The 24,457-nt window shown below is 43.6% G+C and overlaps 1 protein-coding gene across 4 annotated transcripts in view; it reads left to right on the forward strand.

Moving 5' to 3' along the window:
- urb1 (URB1 ribosome biogenesis homolog) overlaps nt 1-24,457 on the forward strand; it is a 430,640-nt gene that overhangs the window by 172,387 nt on the left and 233,796 nt on the right. For all 4 annotated transcript variants that reach the window (XM_060905914.1, XM_060905916.1, XM_060905915.1 and 1 more), the window contains exons 15-18: nt 4,841-4,960; nt 5,124-5,240; nt 16,781-16,919; nt 17,124-17,294. In XM_060905914.1, the coding sequence (XP_060761897.1) occupies nt 4,841-4,960; nt 5,124-5,240; nt 16,781-16,919; nt 17,124-17,294 (547 nt within the window). The remainder of the gene's footprint in view (nt 1-4,840; nt 4,961-5,123; nt 5,241-16,780; nt 16,920-17,123; nt 17,295-24,457) is intronic.

Here is a 24,457-nt window from a genome sequence, read left to right on the forward strand (position 1 = left end):
TCCCAGTCAACGGCTTATTTTCTGGGCGGCGTCCGATATGATTTCCTGTACAAAGTGAATGGGAGATGTTTATCATGTTTTATATTTCACTGACAATTGACCCACCTTGTGCAGCAATAACTGCAACTAAATGTTTCCGGTAACTGTTGATCAGTCCTGCACACCGGCTTTGAGGAATTTTAGCCCATTCCTCCATACAGAACAGCTTCAACTCTGGGATGTTGGTGGGTGTCCTCACATGAACTGCTCGCTTCAGGTCTTTCCACATCATTTTGATTGGATTAAGGTCAGGACTTTGACTTGGCCATTCCAAAACATTATTCTTCTTTAACCATTCTTTGGTAGAATGACTTGTGTGCTTAGGGTCGTTGTCTTGCTGCATGACCCACCTTCTCTTGAGTCAGTTCATGGACAGATGTCCTGACATTTTTCCTTTAGAATTCGCTGGTATAATTCAGAATTCATTGTTCCATCAATGGTGGCAAGCCATCCTGGCCCAGCTGCAGCAAAACAGGCGCAGACCATGACACTACCACCACCATGTTTCACAGATGGGATAAGGTTCTTATGCTGGAATGCAGTGTTTTCCTTTATCCAAACATAATGCTTCTCATTTAAACCAAAAAGTTCTATTTTGGTCTCATCCCTCCACAAAACATTTTTCCAATCGCCTTCTGGCTTGTCCACGTGATCTTTAGCAAACTGCAGATGAGCAGCAATGTTTCTTTTTGGAGAGCAGTGGCTTTCTCCTTGCAACCCTGCCATGCACACCATTTGTTGTTCAGTGTTCTCCTGATGGTGGACTCATGAACATTAACATTGGCTAATGTGAGAGAGGCCTTCAGTTTCTTTGAAGTTACCCTGGGGTCCTTTGTGACCTCGCCGACTATTACATGCCTTGCTCTTGGAGTGATCTTTGTTGGTCGATCACTCCTGGGGAGGGTAACAATGGTCTTGAATTTCCTCCATTTGTACACAATCTGTCTGACTGTGCATTGGTGGAGTCCAAACTCTTTAGAGATGGTTTTGTCACCTTTTCCAGCCTGATGAGCATCAACAACACTTTTTCAGAGGTACTCAGAAATCTCCTTTGTTCGTGCCATGATTCACTTCCAGAAACGTGTGTTGTGAAGATCAGACTTTGATAGATCCCTGTTCTTTAAATAAAACAGGGTGCCCACTCGCACCTGATTGTCATCCAATTGATTGAAAACACCTGACTCTCTAATTTCACCTTCAAATTAACTGCTAATCCTAGAGGTTCACATACTTTTGCCACTCACAGATATGTTATATTGGATTATTTTCCTCAATAAATAAATGACCAAGTATAAAAATATTTTATTTATTTTGTGTGTATGTCTTTCACTGCTTCAAATGGGTTAAATGCAAAGGAAGAATTTCACTGTGCTTGAGTGTGCATGTGACAAAGGCTGCTTCTATGTACATGTCATGTAAGCAAGACTCCTGGAATTGCTTAGTTGTATTTTTGGGGATCGACTTTGCCTTGGGGAGAAACCTATCCTACTGCTGTTTTGCCTGGATTCCTAACAATCCTAAGGGGGGAGTAGGTTTCCTCGAAAGAAGAAATGTCCAAGCTAAAATAGTAGTTGTTCTCAGATCCTTAACAATGTCACTTAAAGGAGATACGTAGAACCATGGCCTCACTTTGTTTATAAATGCCTTGAGACCTCAAGAATGGCATAGGAGTAGTTTTAAGTGTTAACAATAAATCTAACATAGAGTAATTTTTATGATTAAAGTGATTTCATATAGGTAGCAGTCTGATTGAGTGACCTTGACATCTGCGACGTCACAGTGGGAAGGCTATCGGTCTCCTCGCCATTTCCGCTATACTAAAACGCAAAGCTAACTGGAACTTCGATCCTCCGTTTTGAGCTAATTTATTGTCATGCCACGTAGGTGTTGCTGGCGGGTGCAGCAACATGACAGAAGGTGGGTTTATGTTGCATTCATGGCCCAAGAATGTTCAAACTGCAAAGATTTGGACATGTTTTGTGAGAAATTCATGGATTGGGCGCCTACAAAGTGGTCTCTCCTCTTCTCTGCACATTTTACTGAAGACTCGTATGAAACCTCTAATCTATTGAGGAACGTTGGCTATAAGCCCGTATTGAAAGAGGGTGCAGTACCAACAATTAAAGGAAAAGAAAATTACAACAAAAGGAAAGCAAGTTCAATTGCACCAGTTCTCCTGGACTGTGAGCCGAGCAGTAATGGCGGAATACTCTGAGTGGACTAGTCGTCAGATTTCTACGCTGGATATGCTTGCCTCAACAGCAGCGAATGAACTTCCACATAAGGGCGAGAAACGAAGAACTGAAAGTCAGATTATTTTGAAACAATCGGCCACAAGCTCAGGCTTCGGAAAGCAAGAACGCAAAGATGTGACTTTCATTTGGTTACATAACAAAAACAACACTCATTGTTTACCTGCATTTAGATTAATACATGTAACTTGTATTGTGTATTTAAGTTACCGGTATAAGATTATTTAATTTTCTTCAGAATGTGATTCTCAGTTCATCTGATTTTATATAATTAGCTTTTTACATTTTATCAGTGAAAATGCATGTATGTACATGGACAGTGGTGCTTGAAAGTTTGTGAATCCTTTAGAATGTTCTATATTTCTGCATAAATATTACCTAAAACATCAGATTTTCACACAAGTCCTAAAAGTAGATAAAGAAAACACAGTTAAATGAGACAAAAATATTATACTTGGTCATTTATTTATTGAGGAAAATGATCCAATATTACATGTGTGAGTGGCAAAAGTATGTGAACCTTTGCTTTCAGTATCTGGTGTGACCCCCTTGTGCAGCAATAACTGCAACTAAACGTTTCCGGTAACTGTTGATCAGTCCTGCACACTGGCTTGGAGGACTTTTAGCCCATTCCTTCGTACAGAACAGCTTCAACTCTGGGATGTTGGTGGGTGTCCTCACATGAACTGCTCTCTTCAGGTCCTTCCACAGCATTTTGATTGTATTAAGATCAGGACTTTGACTTGGCCATTCCAAAGCATTAACTTGATTCTTCTTTAACCATTCTTTGGTAGAACGATTTGTGTGCTTAGGGTCGTTGTCTTGCTGCATGACCCACCTTCTCTTGAGATTCAGTTCATGGACAGATGTCCTGACATTTTCCTTTAGAATTCTCTGGTCTAATTCAGAATTCATTGTTCCATCAATGATGGCAATCCGTCCTGGCCCAAATGCAGCAAAACGGTCCCAAACCATGACACTACCACCACCATGTTTTTAATAGATGGGATAAGGTTCGTATGTTGGAAGGCAGTGTTTTCCTTTCTCCAAACATGATGCTTCTCATTGAAACAAAAAGTTCTAATTTGGTCTCATCCGTCCACAAAACATTTTTCCAATAGCCTTCTGGCTTGTCCATGTTGTAGCAAACTGCAAATGAGCAGCAATGTTCTTTTTTGAGAGCAGTGGCTTTCTCCTTGCAACCCTGCCATGCACACCATTGTTGTTCAGTGTTATCCTGATGGTGGACTCATGAACATTGGCTAATGTTAATGTGAGCGAGACCTTCAGTTGCTTTGAAGTTACCCTGGGGTCCTTTGTGACCTCGCCGACTATTACAGGCTTTGCTCTTGGAGTGATCTTTGTTGGTCGACCACTCCTGGGGAGGGTAACAATGGCCTTGACTTTCCTCCATTTGTACACAATCTGTCTGACTGTGGATTGGCGGAGTCCAAACTCTTCAGAGATGGTTTTGTCACCTTTTCCAGCCTGATGAGCATCAACAACGCTTTTTCTGAGGTCCTCAGAAATCTCCTTTGTTCGTGCCATGATACACTTCCACAAACGTGTTGTAAAGATCAGACTTTGATAGATCCCTGTTCTTTAAATAATACAGGGTGCCCACTCACACCTGATTGTCATCCCATTAATTGAAAACACCTGACTCTAATTTCACCTTCAAATTAACTGCTAATCCTAGAGGTTCACATACTTTTGCCACTCACAGATATGCTATATTGGATTATTTTCCTCAATAAATAAATGACCAAGTAGAATATTTTTGTCTCATTTGTGTAACTGGGTTCTCTTTTATCTACTTTTAGGACTTGTGTGAAAATCTGATGGTTTTAGGTCATATTTATGCAGAAAATAGAAAATTCTAAAGGGTTCACAAACTTTAAAGCACCACTGTATGTTGCACAAGTTATAACACCCGTTCTGTTTTAATGAGAGTCACATGAGACTGTCAGTTCAGTTCCATCCAGTTCTCTAAATGGCTTTGTTCTCTGTCTTTATTTCATAAGGTGGGGGCCTCTGTGGCCGATGTGTTACTATCGGATTCACTTTTTGATGGTTTGAACTGATGTGGTTCTACGTGTATAGTAGTAGCATGTACATACACGCCAATTTCAGGATTATCACAGATGTATTACTATCTGAGGAATCTGAAGAATCGCCAATAAATCCGAACGAAGAGGCCATTGCAAACACTTTCACCTGCCGAGTTTGGCTTTGGTCTATAGCACTGGTTCCCGGTGTTACATCACCCACCCAGGGCTGGCTGGCTCAGCGGGGCAGCTCGAATGGCAACTTTGCGGTCGATTTTAACTCTCAAAAATATATATTTTTTAATTCTCAATTATGAAGCATACAAGAGTCAAGGAGGGAGATACTATCCACTCAGAAATGTATTTAAAAATGTTCTGCGTATCTCCTTTAACTTTTGGGGATTTCAAATTACAGCTAACCTATTAACGTGTCTTTGAGCCCCCCCATTCCTGCTTGTTTTGGTCATGATCACTGACTAGTTGCTTTAATTGTTACCATAGGATGTAGTGGCTCCAGACTGTCAGGGACGGGAGCAGTCTGTTTTATATGTATTGCTGAAGATGTTTGTCAATGGTAGCAGCACTCGTCTGAGGACCACTACTAGGATGCTCATCCTTAAGGTCAGTATATGGAACCTTGGGTTAATTTAGAGTCATAGACATGGAAAGGTAGTTAAATCGGACTCTGCTTTATTGTAATGTATTCACTGTGTTGTGAGAAAGGACACTCAGAGTGGTGGTTGTAATATGATACGTAATATAGTTGTTGCTGTTTTGTTGTCAGGTCCTGAGAGAAAGTGGTGCATTTGAGCACAACTGGAGAGAGTTGGATCTTTGGCTGGATCAGCTGCTCTATTTGGAGCCTCCTCAACAAGAGACAGTCATCCAGTTTTTAGACTTGGTACAACGATATTGTATCTCAATAACCATGTCCTATTCTTCTTACTCACTCCAAAGAAATTACACCTGTCTGCCACAGTATACTGGAGTTAAAATTTAATCAAGAACATGAGCTCAAAGTTCAGACTTTCAGCTTTAACCCATTGACGCCTGAAACGCCTGCAAAAAAAGTCTGCAAATGCCTAAGCCAGTTTTTAGAAAAGGTCCCCATCTGCCTGAGGTTTTTCTGAAATAAAAATAATTAATTGAAAACGCCTATGAAAAATACTGGGGCGGTTTGCACTGGGGCGGTTTGCAGTCGAGTGTGAAGCGGCTGGGATGAGAATCAGCACCTCCAAGTCCGAGGCCATGGTTCTCGACCGGAAAAGGGTGGCTTGCCCTCTCCAGGTTGGTGGAGAAGTCCTGCCTCAAGTGGAGGAGTTTAAGTATCTCGGGATCTTGTTCACGAGTGAGGGAAGGATGGAGCGTGAGATCGACAGGCGGATCGGTGCAGCCTCCGCAGTGATGCGGTCGCTTTACCGGTCCGTCGTGGTGAAGAAGGAGCTGAGCCAAAAGGCGAAGCTCTCAATTTACCGGTCGATCTACGTTCCGACTCTCACCTATGGTCATGAGCTTTGGGTAATGACAGAAAGAACAAGATCGCGGATACAAGCGGCTGAAATGAGTTTCCTTCGCAGGGTGGCTGGGCGCTCCCTTAGAGATAGGGTGAGAAGCACAGTCACTCGGGAGGAGCTCGGAGTAGAGCCGCTGCTCCTCCACATCGAGAGGAACCAGCTGAGGTGGCTCGGGCATCTTTTTCGGATGCCTCCTGGACGCCTCCCTGGGGAGGTGTTCCAGGCATGTCCCCCCGGGAGGAGGCCCCGGGGAAGACCCAGGACACGCTGGAGGGACTATGTCTCTCGGCTGGCCTGGGAACGCCTCGGTGTTCTTCCCGAGGAGCTGGCCGAGGTGTCTGGGGAAAGGGAAGTTTGGGCTTCCATGCTTAGACTGCTGCCTCCGCGACCCGGTCCTGGATAAGCGGAAGAAGACGAGACGAGACGAGCCTATGAAAAATTCAATATCTCAGCCTCTGAAGCACATAAAGACATGAAATAAGTTGCATTTAAAAGATAGAATTCTCTGCTTTTATTGGATCATGCTCATTCAGCATTAACACTAACACATTTTTATAAAAAAAAACAAACAAACCTGGCATGCGTCTTGAAAATAATGACAAATCAACAATGCTGCGTTATGCAGCAACCAGCATTTGAGGCAATGTTGCGTTATGCAACAACCGGCGCTAGGGGCAGTGTTGCGCGACGCAGCATCCGGCGTCAGTGGGTTAATTTGACAGTATCCAAATCAAATTGCATCACATTTTATATGTGGTGTTTCCTCTCAGTTTGTTTTATTCCATGGCCAGGCTTATGTTGCTACCTCATTTTTTCCACTTCTGAGTGTGTAAATAGAAGGTCCAGAGTTGATTTCAAGTGTGGCATTTGCATTTGGAATCTGTTGCTGTTAATGCTCAATTTGAAGTCCAAAAACTAGCAGCTGCCAGTGAAGTAAGCCATCATTACGCTGACAAAAATAAAAACCCCTCATGGAGAACATACAAACATATTAGGTGTGGACAAATCGACTATTTGGTACATACATAAAATGAGAGAACACAATGGTAAGCTCAAAAGGCTGGGAAGGCCACAGGGAGGAAAAACATTTGTGAGGGATGATGAGAATTCTTTCTCTCTTGAAGTAAAACCCATTCACCACAGGTGGCCAGAGCAAGAAAACTGTCCAAGGAGGTAGGTGTATCAGTGTCGGTCAAAAAAAAAGCCTTCAGCAGAGTAAACGGAGTTTATCTCAAAAACAGGAAGACCATATTAGAGTTTGCCAAAAACATCTTTTAAAAAGCCCACATGGTTCTGGAACAAGATTCTGTTGGTAGATGAGACAAAAATGAGCTTGTACCAGGATGGTGGGAAGAGAAGCATATGAAGTGAAGGGTGTGTGTGTGTGTGTGTGTGTGTGTCAGTCAGTGGGGCAAAAAAGTTGCCCCAATTGTGGGAGAACTTGCACCAATTGTGCAAGTTCTCCCACTTAAAAAGATGAGAGGCCTGTAATTTTCATCATAGGTACACTTCAACTATGAGAGACAGAATGGTGGGAAAGAATCCAGGAAATCACATTGTAGGATTTTTAATGAATTAATTGGTAAATTCCTCGGTAAAATAAGTATTTGGTCACCTACAAACAAGCAAGATTTCTGGCTCTCACAGACCTGTAACTTCTTTAAGAGGCTCCTCTGTCCTCCACTGTTTGAACTTATCAGTATAACGCAACGTTCACACTGCAAGGCTTAATGCTCAATTCCGATTTTTTTGTGAAATCCGATTTTTTTGTGAGGTCGTTCACATTAACAAATATATGCGACTTGTATGTTATCCTCAGTATGAACGAAAAGCGACCTAAAAGTGTTCCGCATGCGCATTGCAGGATACGACGACGTCACACGCAGTGAGCATGGCCAGTGTTTACGGAAGTAAAACCGCCCGGTTGCGGTATGACCCATCCAATCTAGCTTGAATAGCTGTATCCCCCCAAATGGAAATCAGCTCCCTAACCTCTGCGTCCTTCCATTGAGAAGATTCAGAACCTTCACAGCCCGAAGCGTTCCTCGCATTGATGTCATGCGCAGGGGCGCAGATACGTTTTTTGAACTGGGAGGGACAAAAAACTGGGGGGGACAAAGCTGCCAGCAAACCAACCCCAACCCCGATATGCCTGTCAAACTTGTTGTTAGTAACCATAGCAACCAAGCTCGAGCTCGCAACCTGTGCAGTCTGCGCAGCTCAACTAACCGAATATCAGTCTTTGTTTTGTTTTATGTGAGTTGTTGCAACTATGTATACACTGCTGTGCACCTCAATAAACCGAATGGTAATTAGTCTTTTGATTTTTCCGTGAGGTTTGCCTTATGCAGAGAAAGACAGCATAGACGTTTTTTCCTCCCTATAAGTGGGGGGGACCGAACGAGGTGAATTTAAATCTGGGTGGGACGAGTCCCACCCTCTATCTGCGCCCGTGGTCATGCGCCATGTTGTTGTAACTTTTTTTGAGAGACCCGCCGCCTACTTCAGTGGAGAATAGTGACGTTTGTGGCTTGTTGATGACGTGCAAGTCGGATGAATGCGACCTGGCGGTTCAGACTGAAGTCGCATATGAAAAGATCGGATAGGAATCGGAATTAGGACCATATATCCAAACGGCCTGGGTCGGATTTGAAAAAATCGGATCTGTGTCGTTCATATTGTCAATAAAAGATCGGATACAGGTCACATATGGGCGAAAAGATCGGATTTGAGTCACTTCAGCCTGCAGTGTGAACGTAGCCTAGAAGACACCTGTCCACAACCTCAAACAGTCACACTCCAAACTCCACTATGGCCAAGACCAAAGAGCTGTCAAAGGACACCAGAAACAAAATTGTAGACCTGCACCAGGCTGGGAAGACTGAATCTGCAATAGGTAAGCAGCTTGGTGTGAAGAAATCAACTGTGGAAGCAATTATTAGAAAATGGAAGACATACAAGACCATTGATAATCTCCCTCGATCTGGGGCTCCACGCAAGATCTCGCCCCGTGGGGTCAAAATGATCACAAGAACGGTGAGCAAAAATCCCAGAACCACACAGGGGGACCTAGTGAATGACCTGCAGAGAGCTGGGACCAAAGTAACAAAGGCTACCATCAGTAACACACTACGCCGCCAGGGACTCAAATCCTGCAGTGCCAGACGTGTCCCCCTGCTTAAGCCAGTACATGTCCAGGCCCGTCTGAAGTTTGCTAGAGAGCATTTGGATGATCCAGAAGAGGATTGGGAGAATCCAAAATAGAACTTTTTGGTAAAAACTCACTTTGTCGTGTTTGGAGGAGAAAGAATGCTGAGTTGCATCCAAAGAACACCATACCTACTGTGAAGCATGGGGGTGGAAACATCATGCTTTGGGGCTGTTTTTCTGCAAAGGGACCAGGACGACTGTTCCCTGTAAAAGAGAGAATGAATGGGGCCATGTATCGTGAGATTTTGAGTGAAAACCTCCTTCCATCAGCAAGGGCATTGAAGATGAAACATGGCTGGGTCTTTCAGCATGACGATGATCCCAAACACACCGCCCGGGCAACGAAGGAGTGGCTTCATAAGAAGCATTTCAAGGTCCTGGAGTGGCCTAGCCAGTCTCCAGATCTCAACCCCATAAAAAAATCTTTGAAGGGAGTTGAAAGTCCGTGTTGCCCAGTGACAGCCCCAAAACATCACTGCTCTAGAGGAGATCTGCATGGAGGAATGGACCAAAATACCAGCAACAGTGTGTGAAAACCTTGTGAAGACTTACAGAAAACGTTTGACCTCTGTCATTGCCAACAAAGGGTATATAACAAAGTATTGAGATGAACTTTTGTTATTGACCAAATACTTATTTTCCACCATAATTTGCAAATAAATTCTTTAAAAATCAGACAATGTGATTTTCTGGATTTTTTTTTTCTCATTTTGTGTCTCATAGTTGAGGTATACCTATGATGAAAATTACAGGCCTGTCTCATCTTTTTAAGTGGCAGAACTTGCACAATTGGTGACTGGCTAAATACTTTTTTGCCCCACTGTATATATATACACGTGTGTGTGTGTGTGTATGTGTGTGTGTGTATATGTGTGTGTGTATATATATATATATATATATATATATATATATATATATATATATATATTGTGTGTGTGTGTGTATATTATACAACCCCAATTCCAAAAAAGTTGGGACACTGTGTAAACTATAAATAAAGACAGAATGCAATAATTTACAAATCATGGAAATGCTATATTTAATTGAAAATGGTACAAAGACAACATATATATTGAAACTGAGAAATTGTATTGTTTTTTGAAAAATCTATGCTCATTTTGAATTTGATGTCAGCTACACGTTTCAGAGAAGTTGGGACAGGTATGTTTACCGCTGTGTTGCATCATCTGTACTGTTAACAACACTCTGTAAATGTTTGGGAACTGAGGAGATCAGCTGCTGTAGTTTTGAAAGAGAAATATTGTCCCATTCTTGCCTGATATACAATTTCAGATGCTCAACAGTTCGGGGTCTCCTTTGTTGTATTTTGCGCTTCATAATGCGCCAAATGTTTTAAAAGGGAGACAGGTCTGGATTGCAGCAGGCCAGTTTAGCACCCGGACTCTCTTACTACGGAGCCATGTAGTTTTAATATGTGCAGAAAGCAGTTTGGCGTTGTCTTGCTGAAAGAAGGAAGGCCTTCCCTGAAAAAGATTTAGTCTGGATGGCAGCATATTGCTCTGAAACGTGTTTATATCATTCAGCATTAATGATGCCTTCCCAGATGTACAAGCTCCCCATGTCATGTGCACTAATGCCCCCTCATACCATCACAGATGCTGGCTTTTGAGCTGTGCACTGATAACACGCCGGATGGTCCCTCTCCTCTTTAGCCTGGACAACATGGGGTCCATGATTTTCTAAAAAGAATTTCTACTTTTGATTCATTAGACAGTTTTCCACTTCACCTCAGTCCATCATAAAAGAGCTTGGGCCCAGAGAAGGGGGCGGGGTTTCTGGATGTTGTTTATATCTGGTTTTAACTTGCACTTGTGGATGCAGTCATGAAGTGTTTTCACATATGATGGTTTTCTGAAGTGTTCCTGAGCCCATACACTGATTTCCACTACAGACATGTGTCTGCTTTTAATGCAGTGTCTCCTGAGGGCCTGAAGATCACAGGCATCCAATGTCAGTTTTCAGCCATGTCTCTAGCATACAGAGATTTTCTCCAGATTCTCTGAATCTTTTAATGATATTATGGACCATAGATGATGTGATCCCAAATTCTTTGCAGTTTTACATTGAGGAATGTTATTATTTAATTGTTGCACTGTTTGCCCACGCAGTCTTTCACAGAGCAGTGAACCCTGCCCCATCTTTACTTCTGAGAGACTCCGCCTCTCTGGGATGCTCTTTTTATACACAATCATCTTACTGACCTGTTGACAATTAACCAAATTAGTTTTTTTAGCATTACACAACTTTTTCAGTCTTTTGTTGCCCCTGTCCCAACTTTTCTGAAACATGTTGCTGACATCAAATTGAGCAGAAATTTTTCGAAAAACAATACATTTCTCAGTTCCAACATGTGATATGTTGTCTTTGTACTATTTTCAATGAAATGTAGGGTTTTTTGGAATTGGGGTTGTATAATTAGTATGTGTGTGTGTGTGTGTGTGTGTATATATATATGTGTATATATATATATATATATATATATATATATATATATATATATATATATATATATCAGCTGGATAGTACAGTGGTAATGCTCACTGACTACGATGTTCGAATCCCGGTCGGGGCAAAACATCATCCAGTAAGGGTCCTTAGGCAAGACCCCTCATGATATATCGGCGTACCTCAGGAATGAGTGAAGACATAACTGATAGAGTCATACCGGCTCAGACGTCGCCCGGGTCAACAAGGTCTGCGTCAGTTGCTAGGGAACCAGGGCAAACTGATGAGAAATGGGCTACTGGAACAAGACATCGATGGACGAGGACAGAAAATACGGAGTTGCTGGAATGCTACTATACAAGCAGTCCCAGAGAGAGGGGATGCATGCAGCGAATGTGGGACCATTGGATACTTCGAAACCCACAATCAAGGCTAACAAAGAAACAGCTATTAGCCCAGTGTTCCAACATCCGTAATCGAAATCTACTATCACAACTAGAGATTAATGAAATACAACAACGATGCTACGGCAAGGGGGAGCCAGGAAGACAGGTCAGCGGGGAGATGTCATCATCCCCACAACCAGAGATTGGGTACCAAGCCCCAACACCTAACAGCCTCAACACAAGAGCTGCTGACCTGAGAAGGAAGATCGTGACCCAACTGGAAACCTGGAGCCCCCGACGAATACCGAAGCTGAGTTGCCAAGTACCTTCAGAAGATCTACTAGTAGATGTGAATGCTGCTCTGAAGACAATCTCCACAAGAACCATCACTGAGACCAACAAGCTGATACACAGTACAGCAACAGTAATCATGGAGATGCTTGGACACAAGGTGGGCTCGGGACATAACAAACAGTATCCACCATGGAAGAGATGATTAGAGGCCAAGATAAAGGCAGCACGGAGAGAAGTTAGCCAGCTAGCTGAACTACAGAAAGGGAACATGGTGAATAAAGGGGCATCCAGGAAGTACAACTCACTCTCCATACCAGAGGCACTCGAAACTGCCAAACAGCGACTAACAGCTCTGGCCACCCGGTTGAAGAGATACACCAAGGAGGGAGAGGCCAGGAGAATAAACAAGCTGTTCTCCACTGAACCAGCCAAGGTGTACTCTCAGTGGCAGGGGAACAACAACCGGTCAGACCCACCAAGAGCTGAGGTGGAAAAATACTGGAAAGACATATGGGAAAGAACGGCATCACACAACACCGATGCCCAATGGTTAGTGGACCTAAGAGCTGACCACAGCAACCTCCCAGAACAAGAACCAGTAACCATCTCAATGGCAGACGTCCAAGAAAGAGTGTCAAAGATGAAGAGCTGGACAGCACCAGGCCCCGATATGATCCATACGTACTGGCTGAAGAAGCTAACTGCACTCCATGAACGCCTAGCAGCACAGATGAACCAGCTGCTGAGGGATGGAACCCACCCAGAATGGCTAACCCAAGGCAGGACAGTCCTAATCATGAAGGACCCCCAGAAGGGACCCATCCCATCCAACTACCGGCCAATTACCTGTCTCTGCACAACATGGAAGGCCCTGTCAGGCATCATTGCAGCAAAAATGAGTAAGCATGTGGCTCAATACATGAGCGAGGCACAGAAAGGGATTGGCAGTAACACCAGAGGAGCCAAGCACCAGCTACTGGTTGATAGAACAGTCGCCCGAGACTGTAAGAAGAGACAGACCAACCTGTGCACTGCCTGGATTGACTACAAGAAAGCCTACGACTCAGTGCCACACACATGGATACTGGAATGTCTGGAACTGTATAAGATCAGCAGGAACCTAAGGACCTTCATCCAGAACTCAATGGAAATGTGGAAGACAACCCTAGAGGCCAACTCAAAACCCATTGCCCAAGTCAACATCAAGTGCGGCATATACCAAGGAGATGCGCTATCACCACTGCTGTTCTGCATAGGCCTGAACCCCCTCAGTCGGATCATCACGAAGAGCGGCTACGGGTACCGATTCCGTAGTGGGGCAACAATCAGCCACTTGCTCTACATGGATGACATCAAGCTGTATGCCAGGAACGAGCGAGAAATAGACTCGCTGATCCACACCACCCGGATCTACAGCGATGACATAGGGATGTCATTTGGATTGGACAAGTGTGGCCGGATGGTCTCAAAGAGAGGCAAGATGATCTGGACTGAGGGGATTGACCTACCAGAGGGCAACATAGGTGATATCCAAGACAGCTACAAGTACCTTGGCATCCCACAGGCTAATGGAAACCATGAAGAAGCCACAAGGAAGTCAACCACAGCCAAATACCTCCAGAGAGTAAGGCAGGTCCTGAAAAGTCAGCTGAATGGTAAGAACAAGGTCCGAGCCATCAACATGTACGCACTACCAGTCATCAGATACCCCGCTGGCATCATAAACTGGCCAAAGGAGGAGATAGAAGCCACAGATATCAAGACTAGAAAGCTCCTCACCATGCATGGAGGGTTCCACCCCAAGTCCAGCACCCTGAGACTATACACTAAGCGGAAAGAGGGAGGCCGAGGGCTAGTGAGCATCAAGACCACGGTCCAGGATGAAACATCGAAAATCCGAGAATACATCAGAAAGATGGCCCCAAAGGATGAACTGCTAAGTGAATGTCTCAGGCAGCAGAACCCTGATGAGAGTGCAGAGGAGGAGGAGGAACAGACAACCTGGAGAGACAAACCCCTACATGGTATGTACCACCGTCAGATAGAGGAAGTGGCTGATATCAAGAAATCCTACCAGTGGCTGGATAATGCAGGACTGACAGACAGCACAGAGGCACTAATCATGGCAGCACAAGAACAGGCCATAAGCACAAGAGCCATAGAGGCCAGGATCTACCAGAGTAGATCAGACCCAAGATGCAGACTGTGCAAAGAAGCCCCTGAAACAGTCCAGCACATAGTAGCAGGGTGTAAGATGCTAGCTGGATCAGCGTACATGGAGAGGCACAACCAAGTGGCTGGGATAGTATACAGGAACATCTGCAACCAGTATGGAATAGAAGTACCCAAGTCCCAATGGGCCATACCACAGAAGGTGGCTGAGAACAACAGGGCCAAGGTTCTGTGGGACTTCAGCTTCCAGACTGACAAACAGATCCTGGCTAACCAACCGGACATAGTGGTGGTGGACAAAGAGCAGAAGAGGGTGGTGGTGATAGATGTGGCGATCCCAGCTGACGCCAACATCAGGAAGAAGGAACATGAGAAACTTGAGAAGTATCAAGGGTTGAAAGAGCAGCTGGAACGGATGTGGAAGGTCAAGGGTTGCGTGATCCCCGTGGTAGTGGGGGCACTTGGGGCAGTAACCCCCAAACTGGGAGAGTGGCTCCAGCAAATCCCAGGAACAACATCTGAAGCCTCAGTCCAGAAGAGCGCAGTCCTAGGAACATCGAAGATACTGCGCAGAACCCTCAAACTCCCAGGCCTCTGGTAGAGGACCCGAGCTTGAGGATGACATGGATACCCCCCCCCCCCCCCCCCCCCCCCCGCCGGGGGTGAGAAGGAGATTTTTTTTTATTTATATATATATATATATATATATATATATATATATATATATATATATATAAATAAAGTGTGTACGCATGCGCGCACACACACACACACACACACATATATATATATATATTTCAGCCAAGTGGTGTTTCGCCATGCAGATGTGCAATGATCCAAATCATACTTTGATGGCAATCCAAGACTTTTTGTAAGGCAAAAAAGTGGAATATTCTCCCATGATCATGTCATTTACTTGACTTGAATCCAATTGAGCATTTACTTGATTTGCTGAAGGCAAAACTGAAAGCAAAATGCACAGAAACAAACAGGAACTGAAGATAGTTGCAGCTAATGCCAAGCAGAGCATCACCTGAAAAGAAAGCAAGCATCTATTGATGTGTCTCATCAATTCTTGCAATGGTTTTGCAACCAAATATACATTTGGTGCCTTAAAAGTATACATTAAGTTGTGATCAGAAGTTTACATACATTAGAATGATTTGTACAGCATCATTAAAAATTGCACAAGTTTTAATTTATTTTGAAGTTTTTCTGAAATCAACACATCAAAATATACATGCAGCACATTTTAATATCTGGTTGAATGCCCCTTAGCAAGTTTAACCTTGACCAGACAATTTTGGTGTCAATAAATAACCTTCTTGCAGAATCTGGCACGACCTTCTACCACCACCAGACTTAACAGTTGGTACCATGTTCTTGGGGTTGAATTGGTTTGAGGTTATGTTGAACTGAGGTAGTCCTCTCTTCTTGTTCCATCAAATTTATGCAATGCACTAGTTACACTTACCATGAGCTGGCCTAGTGGTTAGCATATCCGCCTGTCGACCTGGAGACCACGAGTTCTTCTTGCGGTCGGGTCATACCAAAGACCATCACTAAAATGGTACCTACTGCCATCTGGCAAGGCACACTGGAATAGGGAGTCAAACTCTTGCAGTTACCAGAAGACTAGCCCCAGGTGCCGCGCCCACCCCACACATGGTAATCTCGGCTACATAATAGGCGAGAGAGGCCAAGGGCTTGAGAATTGGAGATCAGCGTCGCACCTATGCGCCTCATTAGCTGGTTAGTCCTGGGACAGGAGACTGCCTGGGAGGGACTGTGATGCTGCCACCACCAAGCTTAACATTTGGTACAGTATTCCTCTGTACCTCTGGTCATTGAGGCCGAACAAGTCAGTCTTCATCTCACCTGACTATAAAGCTTTCCTCCAGGAGACTTTTTGTCCTTGTTGTCTTTAGTCAACTTCAGTCGACCTTGAAGGTATTTGATTTTTGGAGCAGGTTTTTTATTTATTTATTTTATTTGATTGATTGATTCCTTCAGTCAATCAATGAGGAGGACAGCCTCTCAGTCCAGGACAATGTAGAATTTGCTTGACTGGAGACCGTATCTGACACATGACGTGCTTGACTGGAGAAATGTCTGTGTTTGTAAAATTCTGAACACAACTGTATATACACTACATATAAAAAGTGATGAGAGTTCTATACCATTCACCCAATTTGGATGTAAACACCTTTACGTTAAATCTGAAAGTCTCTGGGCACTTTGAGCTCATACATTCATTTTATTTTAAACTTGAACATACTGTGGTACCCAGCTAAAATAAACATAATTGTCAATGTCCAAAAATTTATTGACCTGGCCATGTTAAACTGTGTGTGTGTGTGTGTGTGTGTGTGTGTGTGTGTGGGTGGGTGGGGATGCAGGTTCTGATGAGGGTGCTGTTTAACCCTTATATTTACATGGACAAAGTTGCAGTTGTGGTACAGGAGGCTGTCTCTCTTCAGGCTAAAATTTGGGGACGGGATATGAACACTGACTGTGTTCCCATATCACACATTGACGGTGAGCTATCATACAGTTTCAGACGTTGTGGATCAGGTAAAGGTTCAGTTAAGCGTTTTGAACTCATTTGTGCTTTAATTCTCAATGTGCAGGTTCTACTGTCAGTACTTATTCCTGTAATTTTTTTTTCACCTAATCTAATCAGTCCTCATGAGTGCTTTCACCAGGAAAGTTCAAAAGTGTTGTATATTTACTGCCTAACAGGTGTGCCTGGTGTTACTGATGTCATAATAGAGGCCAGTGAAAAGGATGCTGATAACCTTGGGCTGGCTCTTACTGATGGCAGCATCTTCCAGATATTCCCTTTCAGTGCTGCTGTGCCTGCTGTGCTGGAGGCCCGGAATAAACAACAGGCTGCCTTTATAGATGACAAAAGTAACTACAAAAATTTTCCAGATTAATTTTGCAATTAACACAATACTGTCTTCTCTGTTTATCTTGTCTTATTACATTTTTGATTATGGTATATGTAGGCCTTGTTATTCTTTTAATAGATTGGGATTGTTTGGAATGTTCTTTACAACCCCAAATCAGAAAAAGTTGGGAAGGTATGTTGAAATTAAAATGGAAACCAATGATTTGTAAATCATGTTTGACTTGCATTGCCCGCACAACAGTAGGACAGCATATTTGATGTTTTACCTCATGAATTTTATTGTTCTATCAAGACAAACACATTTCAAAAACAGTTGGGATAGTAAAGCATTGACTTTGTAATGTTGCCATTCCAGTGCTTCCATTACAGTGCTTAAAAGATATCTGGGAACTGAAGATGACAAGTCAAGATGAAGAGTTTCAGGTGTTTTGTCCCATTATTTATGCAAACAGGTCTTAAACAGTACCCGCAGTGAAAAATAAACATGGGCTAGAAATATTGCACAAATGCATTTTGACTACTCTGTATTGTTACACTGTATTGCAAAAAGCAGTGCTTTTAAAATTTTTATATTCCTGTTCACTCAAGGGCACAGCCATATTGCCATTTTGTGGGCGGTGTCACAAAAAAAAATTGTGACAAAAAATTGGTTCATTGGGGATTCAAGATGGCGCCAGTGTGTGAGGCGTGCCGTCAGCTGCTCCGAATGCTGTGTGTTTTTGTTGCTTGTAGCACTTGTTGTACATAATGTTGACTCTCTGCTGGTGTATGTTCGCCAAACGTTGCTGGATCTGAGAGTCTTTGCTAAGGATCTGGCCAACTTGGATCATCATGGACAGCAGGCGCTGCCACTCTTTCTGTGGGACATCCTGGCATACCTCTGCCGCACGTCAGCGCCACTCCCTCGGCGAAAACGCCGCCGCCGGGGTAAGCGTGGCGGTTGCCTGGTGAGGCTGAGGGCCGGGTTGGTGCGTCATGACTGCGTTGGTTATGGAGCGATGCCTCGCCTTTGTCTCTCTCGACGTTGGTTGGACCCTGTCGCTGTCTGCCTGGTACCGGTAACCGGCTCGGATGATTTGTTCCTCCCCCATGGTCCCTGCCCTCCTTGTCCGCGCTGGCGCGGAGTGGATCAGGGAAACCTGCGGCCTCTTTTTAACCTGTTTTTAACTTGGAGGTCTGTGAAGCGTTTTTCTCTGATCATATGCCTGTTGTTTTTGAAGCCGCTGTGTGCTGTAACCCAGTTAAAACTCGCGCTTCTGCTCGTAAATGCCGGGTTATTAACCCTTCCACTGTGGCTCGCTTTTCACCCGCCTTCACTCAAAACTCTGTCCCTCCTGATCCTGTGTGCAGTGATACAGAGGCTCTTAGCGCACAGTTTCTTGACACTTGTCAAATTGCTATGGACTTTGCTGCCCCATTAAAGAGCAGGTAGCGGAAAGTTAAATCTGAGCCTTGGTTGAATGAAACAACTCGCACGGCCAGACAGGAGTGTCAGAGAGCCGAGCGGAAATGGAAAAAGGATAAACTGGAAGTGTCTTTTCAAATGTTGAGGGATTGTTGGCGTTGTTATCAGTCCTCTGTGAAAGAGGCTAAAAGAAAATATTTTTCTGATATTATTGTTTTAAACTGTCACAAACCTCGTGTGCTGTTTAAAGTGATTAACTCTGCTCTGAATGCACCACAGACTGTGGGAATTGAGCCCTCCCCTTCTGTGTGTGAAAGCTTTTTGCAATTCTTTACTGCTAAAGTCACCTCTACTAGAGCACTTATTTCACTTCCTGCTTATGACCCCTCAGTGTTTGTACCCTGTTCTGCTACTTTTGATTCATTTGAACCAGTTACCCTGCAGTTTGTGCAGGAGACTATGGGACATTTAAAGCCATCAGGCTCGCCCAGTGACCCTTTTCCTCCTCAACTTTTTAAGGAGGTTTTCCTCACTGCGGGGCCATATTTACACAGCATCATTAACAGCAGTCTATCCTCAGGAGTGGTTCCTGTACATTTCAAACATGCAGTTGTGCAGTCACTGATTTAAAAAAACCTGGACTGGATCCTGCTGTTATGGCTAATTTTAGGCCAATTTCTAAACTGTCCTCCTTTTCAAAAATCTTAGAGAAGATTGTCTACTCTCAGCTCATGGACTTTTTAAATGAACAAAATGTTCTTGAAATTTTCCAATCTGGTTTTAAAACATTGCATAGCACAGAATCAGCGCTTTTAAGGGTTTTTAATGATGTCTTTTTAGCTACTGACTCTGGTCACTGTGTAATCCTTGTGCTCCTAGACTTAACTGCTGCTTTTGACACAGTGGACCATGACATACTGATTAATCATTTGGAGCAGTGGGTGGGCATCAGGGGCTCGGCATTGGAATGGTTCAGGTCTTACCTGTCTCACCGGACATTCTGTGTCAGTCTTGGTGACTCTGTGTCCTCCACTGCTCCTCTCTCATGTGGGGTCCCACAGGGTTCAGTGCTGGGCCCTCTTCTATTTTCTTTGTATCTTCTTCCACTTGGTTCCATTCTCAGGAAGCATGGCATTCTTTTCCACTGTTATGCTGATGACACTCAGATTTATGTGCCCCTAAAAAAGGCTGATTCATACTCCCTTAAGCCACTGTTAAATTGTTTAGAGGATGTCAAGGCTTGGATGTCTCTAAACTTTTTAAATTTTAATGAAAAAAAGACTGAAGTGATAGTCTTTGGTGGCACCTCTGTGACCCCCTCAGTCGATCTGGGTTCCTTGGCACAATATGCCAAACCTATAGTTAATGATTTGGAGGTAAAAGTGGACGGGGACCTTAAGTTTGATAGCCAGATTAAAGCAGTAGTGAAAGGAAGCTATTTTCAGTTGCGGCAGTTGGCAAAAATAAAACCTTTTTTACCCAGACAGCACTTTAAAACAGTAATTCATGCCTATGTGACCAGTCGGCTAGATTACTGCAATGCACTTTATATGGGGGTCAGTGGGTCCTCCGTTGCACATCTTCAACTAGTACAAAATGCAGCCGCACGTCTTTTAACTGGCACAAGGAAATTTGAGCACATTTTACCGATTTTAGCTTTGCTCCACTGGCTACCCATCCATTTTAGAATTCATTTTAAAATTATTTTATTTGTTTTTAAATCTTTAAATGGTCTTGCTCCATCATACCTCTCTGAGCTGCTATACCCCTATACACCCAGCCGAGCTCTCAGGTCAGCTGATCAGCTGCTCCTGAGAGTTCCCAAGACTAGGCTGAAGCTCAGAGGGGACCGGGCTTTTTCGGTTGCAGCTCCAAAATTATGGAATGCATTGCCACTGCACATTAGACAGGCCTCCTCACTGTCTAATTTTAAAACTCTTCTTAAAACGCACCTTTTTTTCTTTGGCTTTTAACATCATGTAGGTTGTTGATTTTATGTACACATTTTATTTGGAGTGGACAGCCTATTTAATTATTTATTTTTTATTTTTTATGTTCTATGGTGTTATTTTATTGTATAGTTTTATTGTGTTTATTTATTGTACAGCACTTTGGAAACATTTGTGTTTATTTAAACTGTGCTTTATAAATAAGATTGGATTGGTGTCAAAGTGGGCGGCACGGTGGTGTAGTGGTTAGCGCTGTCGCCTCGCAGCAAGAAGGTCCGGGTTCGAGCCCTGTGGCCGGCGAGGGCCTTTCTGTGCGGAGTTTGCATGTTCTCCCCGTGTCCGCGTGGGTTTCCTCCGGGTGCTCCGGTTTCCCCCATAGTCCAAAGACATGCAGGTTAGGTTAACTGGTGACTTTAAATTGACCGTAGGTGTGACTGTGAGTGTGAATGGTTGTCTGTGTCTATGTGTCAGCCCTGTGATGACCTGGCGACTTGTCCAGGGTGTACCCCGCCTTTCGCCCGTAGTCAGCTGGGATAGGCTCCAGCTTGCCTGCGACCCTGTTGAACAGGATAAAGCGGCTAGAGATAATGAGATCAGATGGTGTCAAAGTATCATTAAGTTTCCTTTTTCTTGATTAGTGTCAGGAGCAGCGAGCCAATGTGCAAAACATTGTTCAAAAATAAGAGGGCAAAGCTTATGGTTGCAAGAATAAATGTGACAAGGGAAAATGTTTTTTCTGTGTTCCGTTGCCGACAACTGAGCAATGGAAGCAACTTGCTAAACGGTGGCTACAAAATTTGGGAACAGATCTTTAGAAACATGCTCCTTTGGTAGCAGATTCTGTTGTTTGCGTGGACTTTTTTGAGGCCAATTGCTTTGAAAGGAATCCAGCGGCTGGGTTCTTGGACTGTGCAGGTTGTGTTAGACTCAAAGCTGGTGCTGTGCCAACCATATTTCAACATGGTCCATGGAAAAGGGATTCAGGCCATGCAAGCTGATGAGCTAGAATACTGTATGCGCGCTCTTTTTTTTTTTTTAATCTATAATGCTACAACAGGGGAAAATGTATAAAAGTAACAAATGGTGTATGTATATTTGTGGGTGTGTGTCAAGCAAACAAAAACAGAACTGAATGGAAGCTGTGGCTGTGATGGAGAGAGCATGAGATCTGTAGGATGGGGAGCTTTTTAGAGACCACACCAAGCCCAGGTGTGCCTCATAACAAAGATGATCCTCCTACAAACCGGAGCCTGCAAAACAGCAGAACACCACCACAGACACTGGGAGTGGCAGGCTCATCACACTCCAGCCTTTATAAAACAGGATTCCTACCAGGAATACTAGCTACCCACAACTGCACAAAATCTAAATGAAATTATTTACTGAAAACTACTTCTTAACTACAGTAGTAAACTTACTAACATTTAACATTGATGTGTTATGCAGTCAAGAATAAGTGAACCACTTTTTTTCCCCAAAATACCCCTTTTAGCAGAACTTTTTATTCCAAGTATCCCAGTTTAAAGACCCTCTTCGGTACATTTTCAGTCAACTATTTACACAATAGTGACCCGCTCTGTAGAACATCCCCGGCCCACCAACCAATCTCCACTGGAGATTGGTGTCTGGAGAAGTTATTTAAGAGTAACGGAACAGAGATATAGGAGACCAGGAAAATTAAACAGTACAGGTTAATTCAAAAGCAAGGTGCTTTACACAAAGCATCTTCCACAACAATGTCAGAGCCTTTTATGTGATGACAGTATGACTGCAGGAATAAAATCCATCTCCTCAGTCTGTGGTTTGGGCAATGTGGAGTGCAGAAAAATGATAGGATTGTGGTCTGTATAGACCACCACAGGGCCACTACCAGAATCCATGTAGACTTCGAAGTGCTGTAATGCTCAGATGCTTGCCAGAGTTTCTTTCTTGATGATGGAGTAGCTCAACTGGAAAGAATTAAATTTCTTGGAGTAAAAACTCCAAGAAACAGGTCATTCGACACCACTGTCATCACACTGAAACAACACAGCACCCACATCATTTGCATCTGCATGTAGTATGAAGGGACGGTCTGTGCATGAAGTAGCTAGAACGGGAGGAGAACACAGGACTTATCATGCATGGAGCAGCTACAGTGGATATAAAAAGTGTACACACCCTGTTAAAATGATAAGTTTTTCTGATGTAAAAAAAAAAAAAGAGACCATGGTAAATAATTTCAAAAATTTTCCCACCTTTAATGTGACTTATAACTTGTACAATTCAATTGAAAAACAAATAAATCTATTAGACTTAGGCAAAACTTTATTTATCCCCAAAGGGCGATTAGAAGGGTGAAGAGCGGTACATTAAAAGAGCAAGAAAATAAAATCACAAAAAGAAAATCACAAAAATGGGTGGGAAAAAAAGCGTATTATGTACAATATGGACCCTTTTCACGTGACGTCACGACAAACGCGGCCGCCATTTTGGACATGTACTACCAGTAGTTTACCACAGCCAACATTGAGGAACGGCAGCAAAGAAAGTGTTTATTTTCAGCAAGACTTCCATCATGCCACTATATTGTTGTGCACCTGGGTGTAGTAACCATCAACAAACAAGACAAGGGTTATCATTTTATCGGATCCCGGTAGATGCTGACCGACGGAGAAGATGGATAGCGGCATACCAACGCTTGTGTAGTGACCACTTTGTTGGAGGTAAGACGAATAAAATTAGCCAGAAAAGGCATTACATTGCTGTTAACATTCCATTCTAGTTTACTGTAATTATGATCTGGCAGCTATTTACACCGGATCCAGTGTAAATAGCTGCCGGAGCCAACGTCCGAGGTTCCGGAGCGCGCACGCTAGCTAGCTCGCGGCCGGCCAGGGAGAGCGAACGCACGCTAGCTCGCGGCCGGCCGGGGAGGGAGAGCGCGCGCTAGCTCGCGGCCGGCCGGGGAGGGAGAGCGCGCACTAGCCCGCGGCCGGTGGCTCCGGCAGCTATTTACACTGGATCCTGTGTAAGTAGCTGCCAGATCATAATTACAGTAAACTAGTAAATACAGTTTTCTGCATCTCGCTCCTTTTTCTTTTATGTTTGTCGCCTTCCTCGCATTCAAACCGATTTGAGCCGAAGTCCACTACATGTCCAAAATGGCGGTCGCGTTTACGAAGGTCACGTGACTGAAAAGGGTCTATACAATGGCAGGCCTGTTGCCAGTAACAAAGTAAAAGAAAAAATAAATTTAAAAAATGGCAGCAGATAAAATATGACAAATAAATAAAATGACGCGTGGATAAAATTAAAATGACAATATGATTAGAGTGGCATTGTAGTTAAAGTGACAAGGTGATATTGTAATATTGCACATCAGGACATGTGATATTGCACTAGAGTATTGTACAGAAGACTTAAGTTATTGTAACTGTCTTAGATTTCTTAGAGTTCAGGAGGAGAATAACACTTGGAACAAAGGTTGCTCTCCTCCTCTGGGTCTTACAGGCCGGACAGCGGAACCTGCGACCAGATGGCAGCTGCTCAAATGCCGGGAACAAAGCATGAGTTGAGTCCTTAAGAATTCGATGAGCCAGGCCGCTAGCCTGCTGCTCGTACACAGTATTCAGGTGGCGAGCAGGAAGTCCAATAATCTTAGAACACACCTTGACAATATTATGCAGGCAGTTCCTATCCTGTACAGTAATGGAGTAATACCAACAGCATATAGAAAAAGCTAAAACACTTTCAATGAATGTATAATAGAATGTCAACAAGATGTTCTGACTGACAGAAAAAGAGTTCAGTTTCCTTAGTAGGTACA

Source organism: Neoarius graeffei, chromosome 23, assembly GCF_027579695.1.
Source record: "Neoarius graeffei isolate fNeoGra1 chromosome 23, fNeoGra1.pri, whole genome shotgun sequence".
Classification (NCBI taxonomy): Eukaryota; Metazoa; Chordata; class Actinopteri; order Siluriformes; family Ariidae; genus Neoarius; species Neoarius graeffei.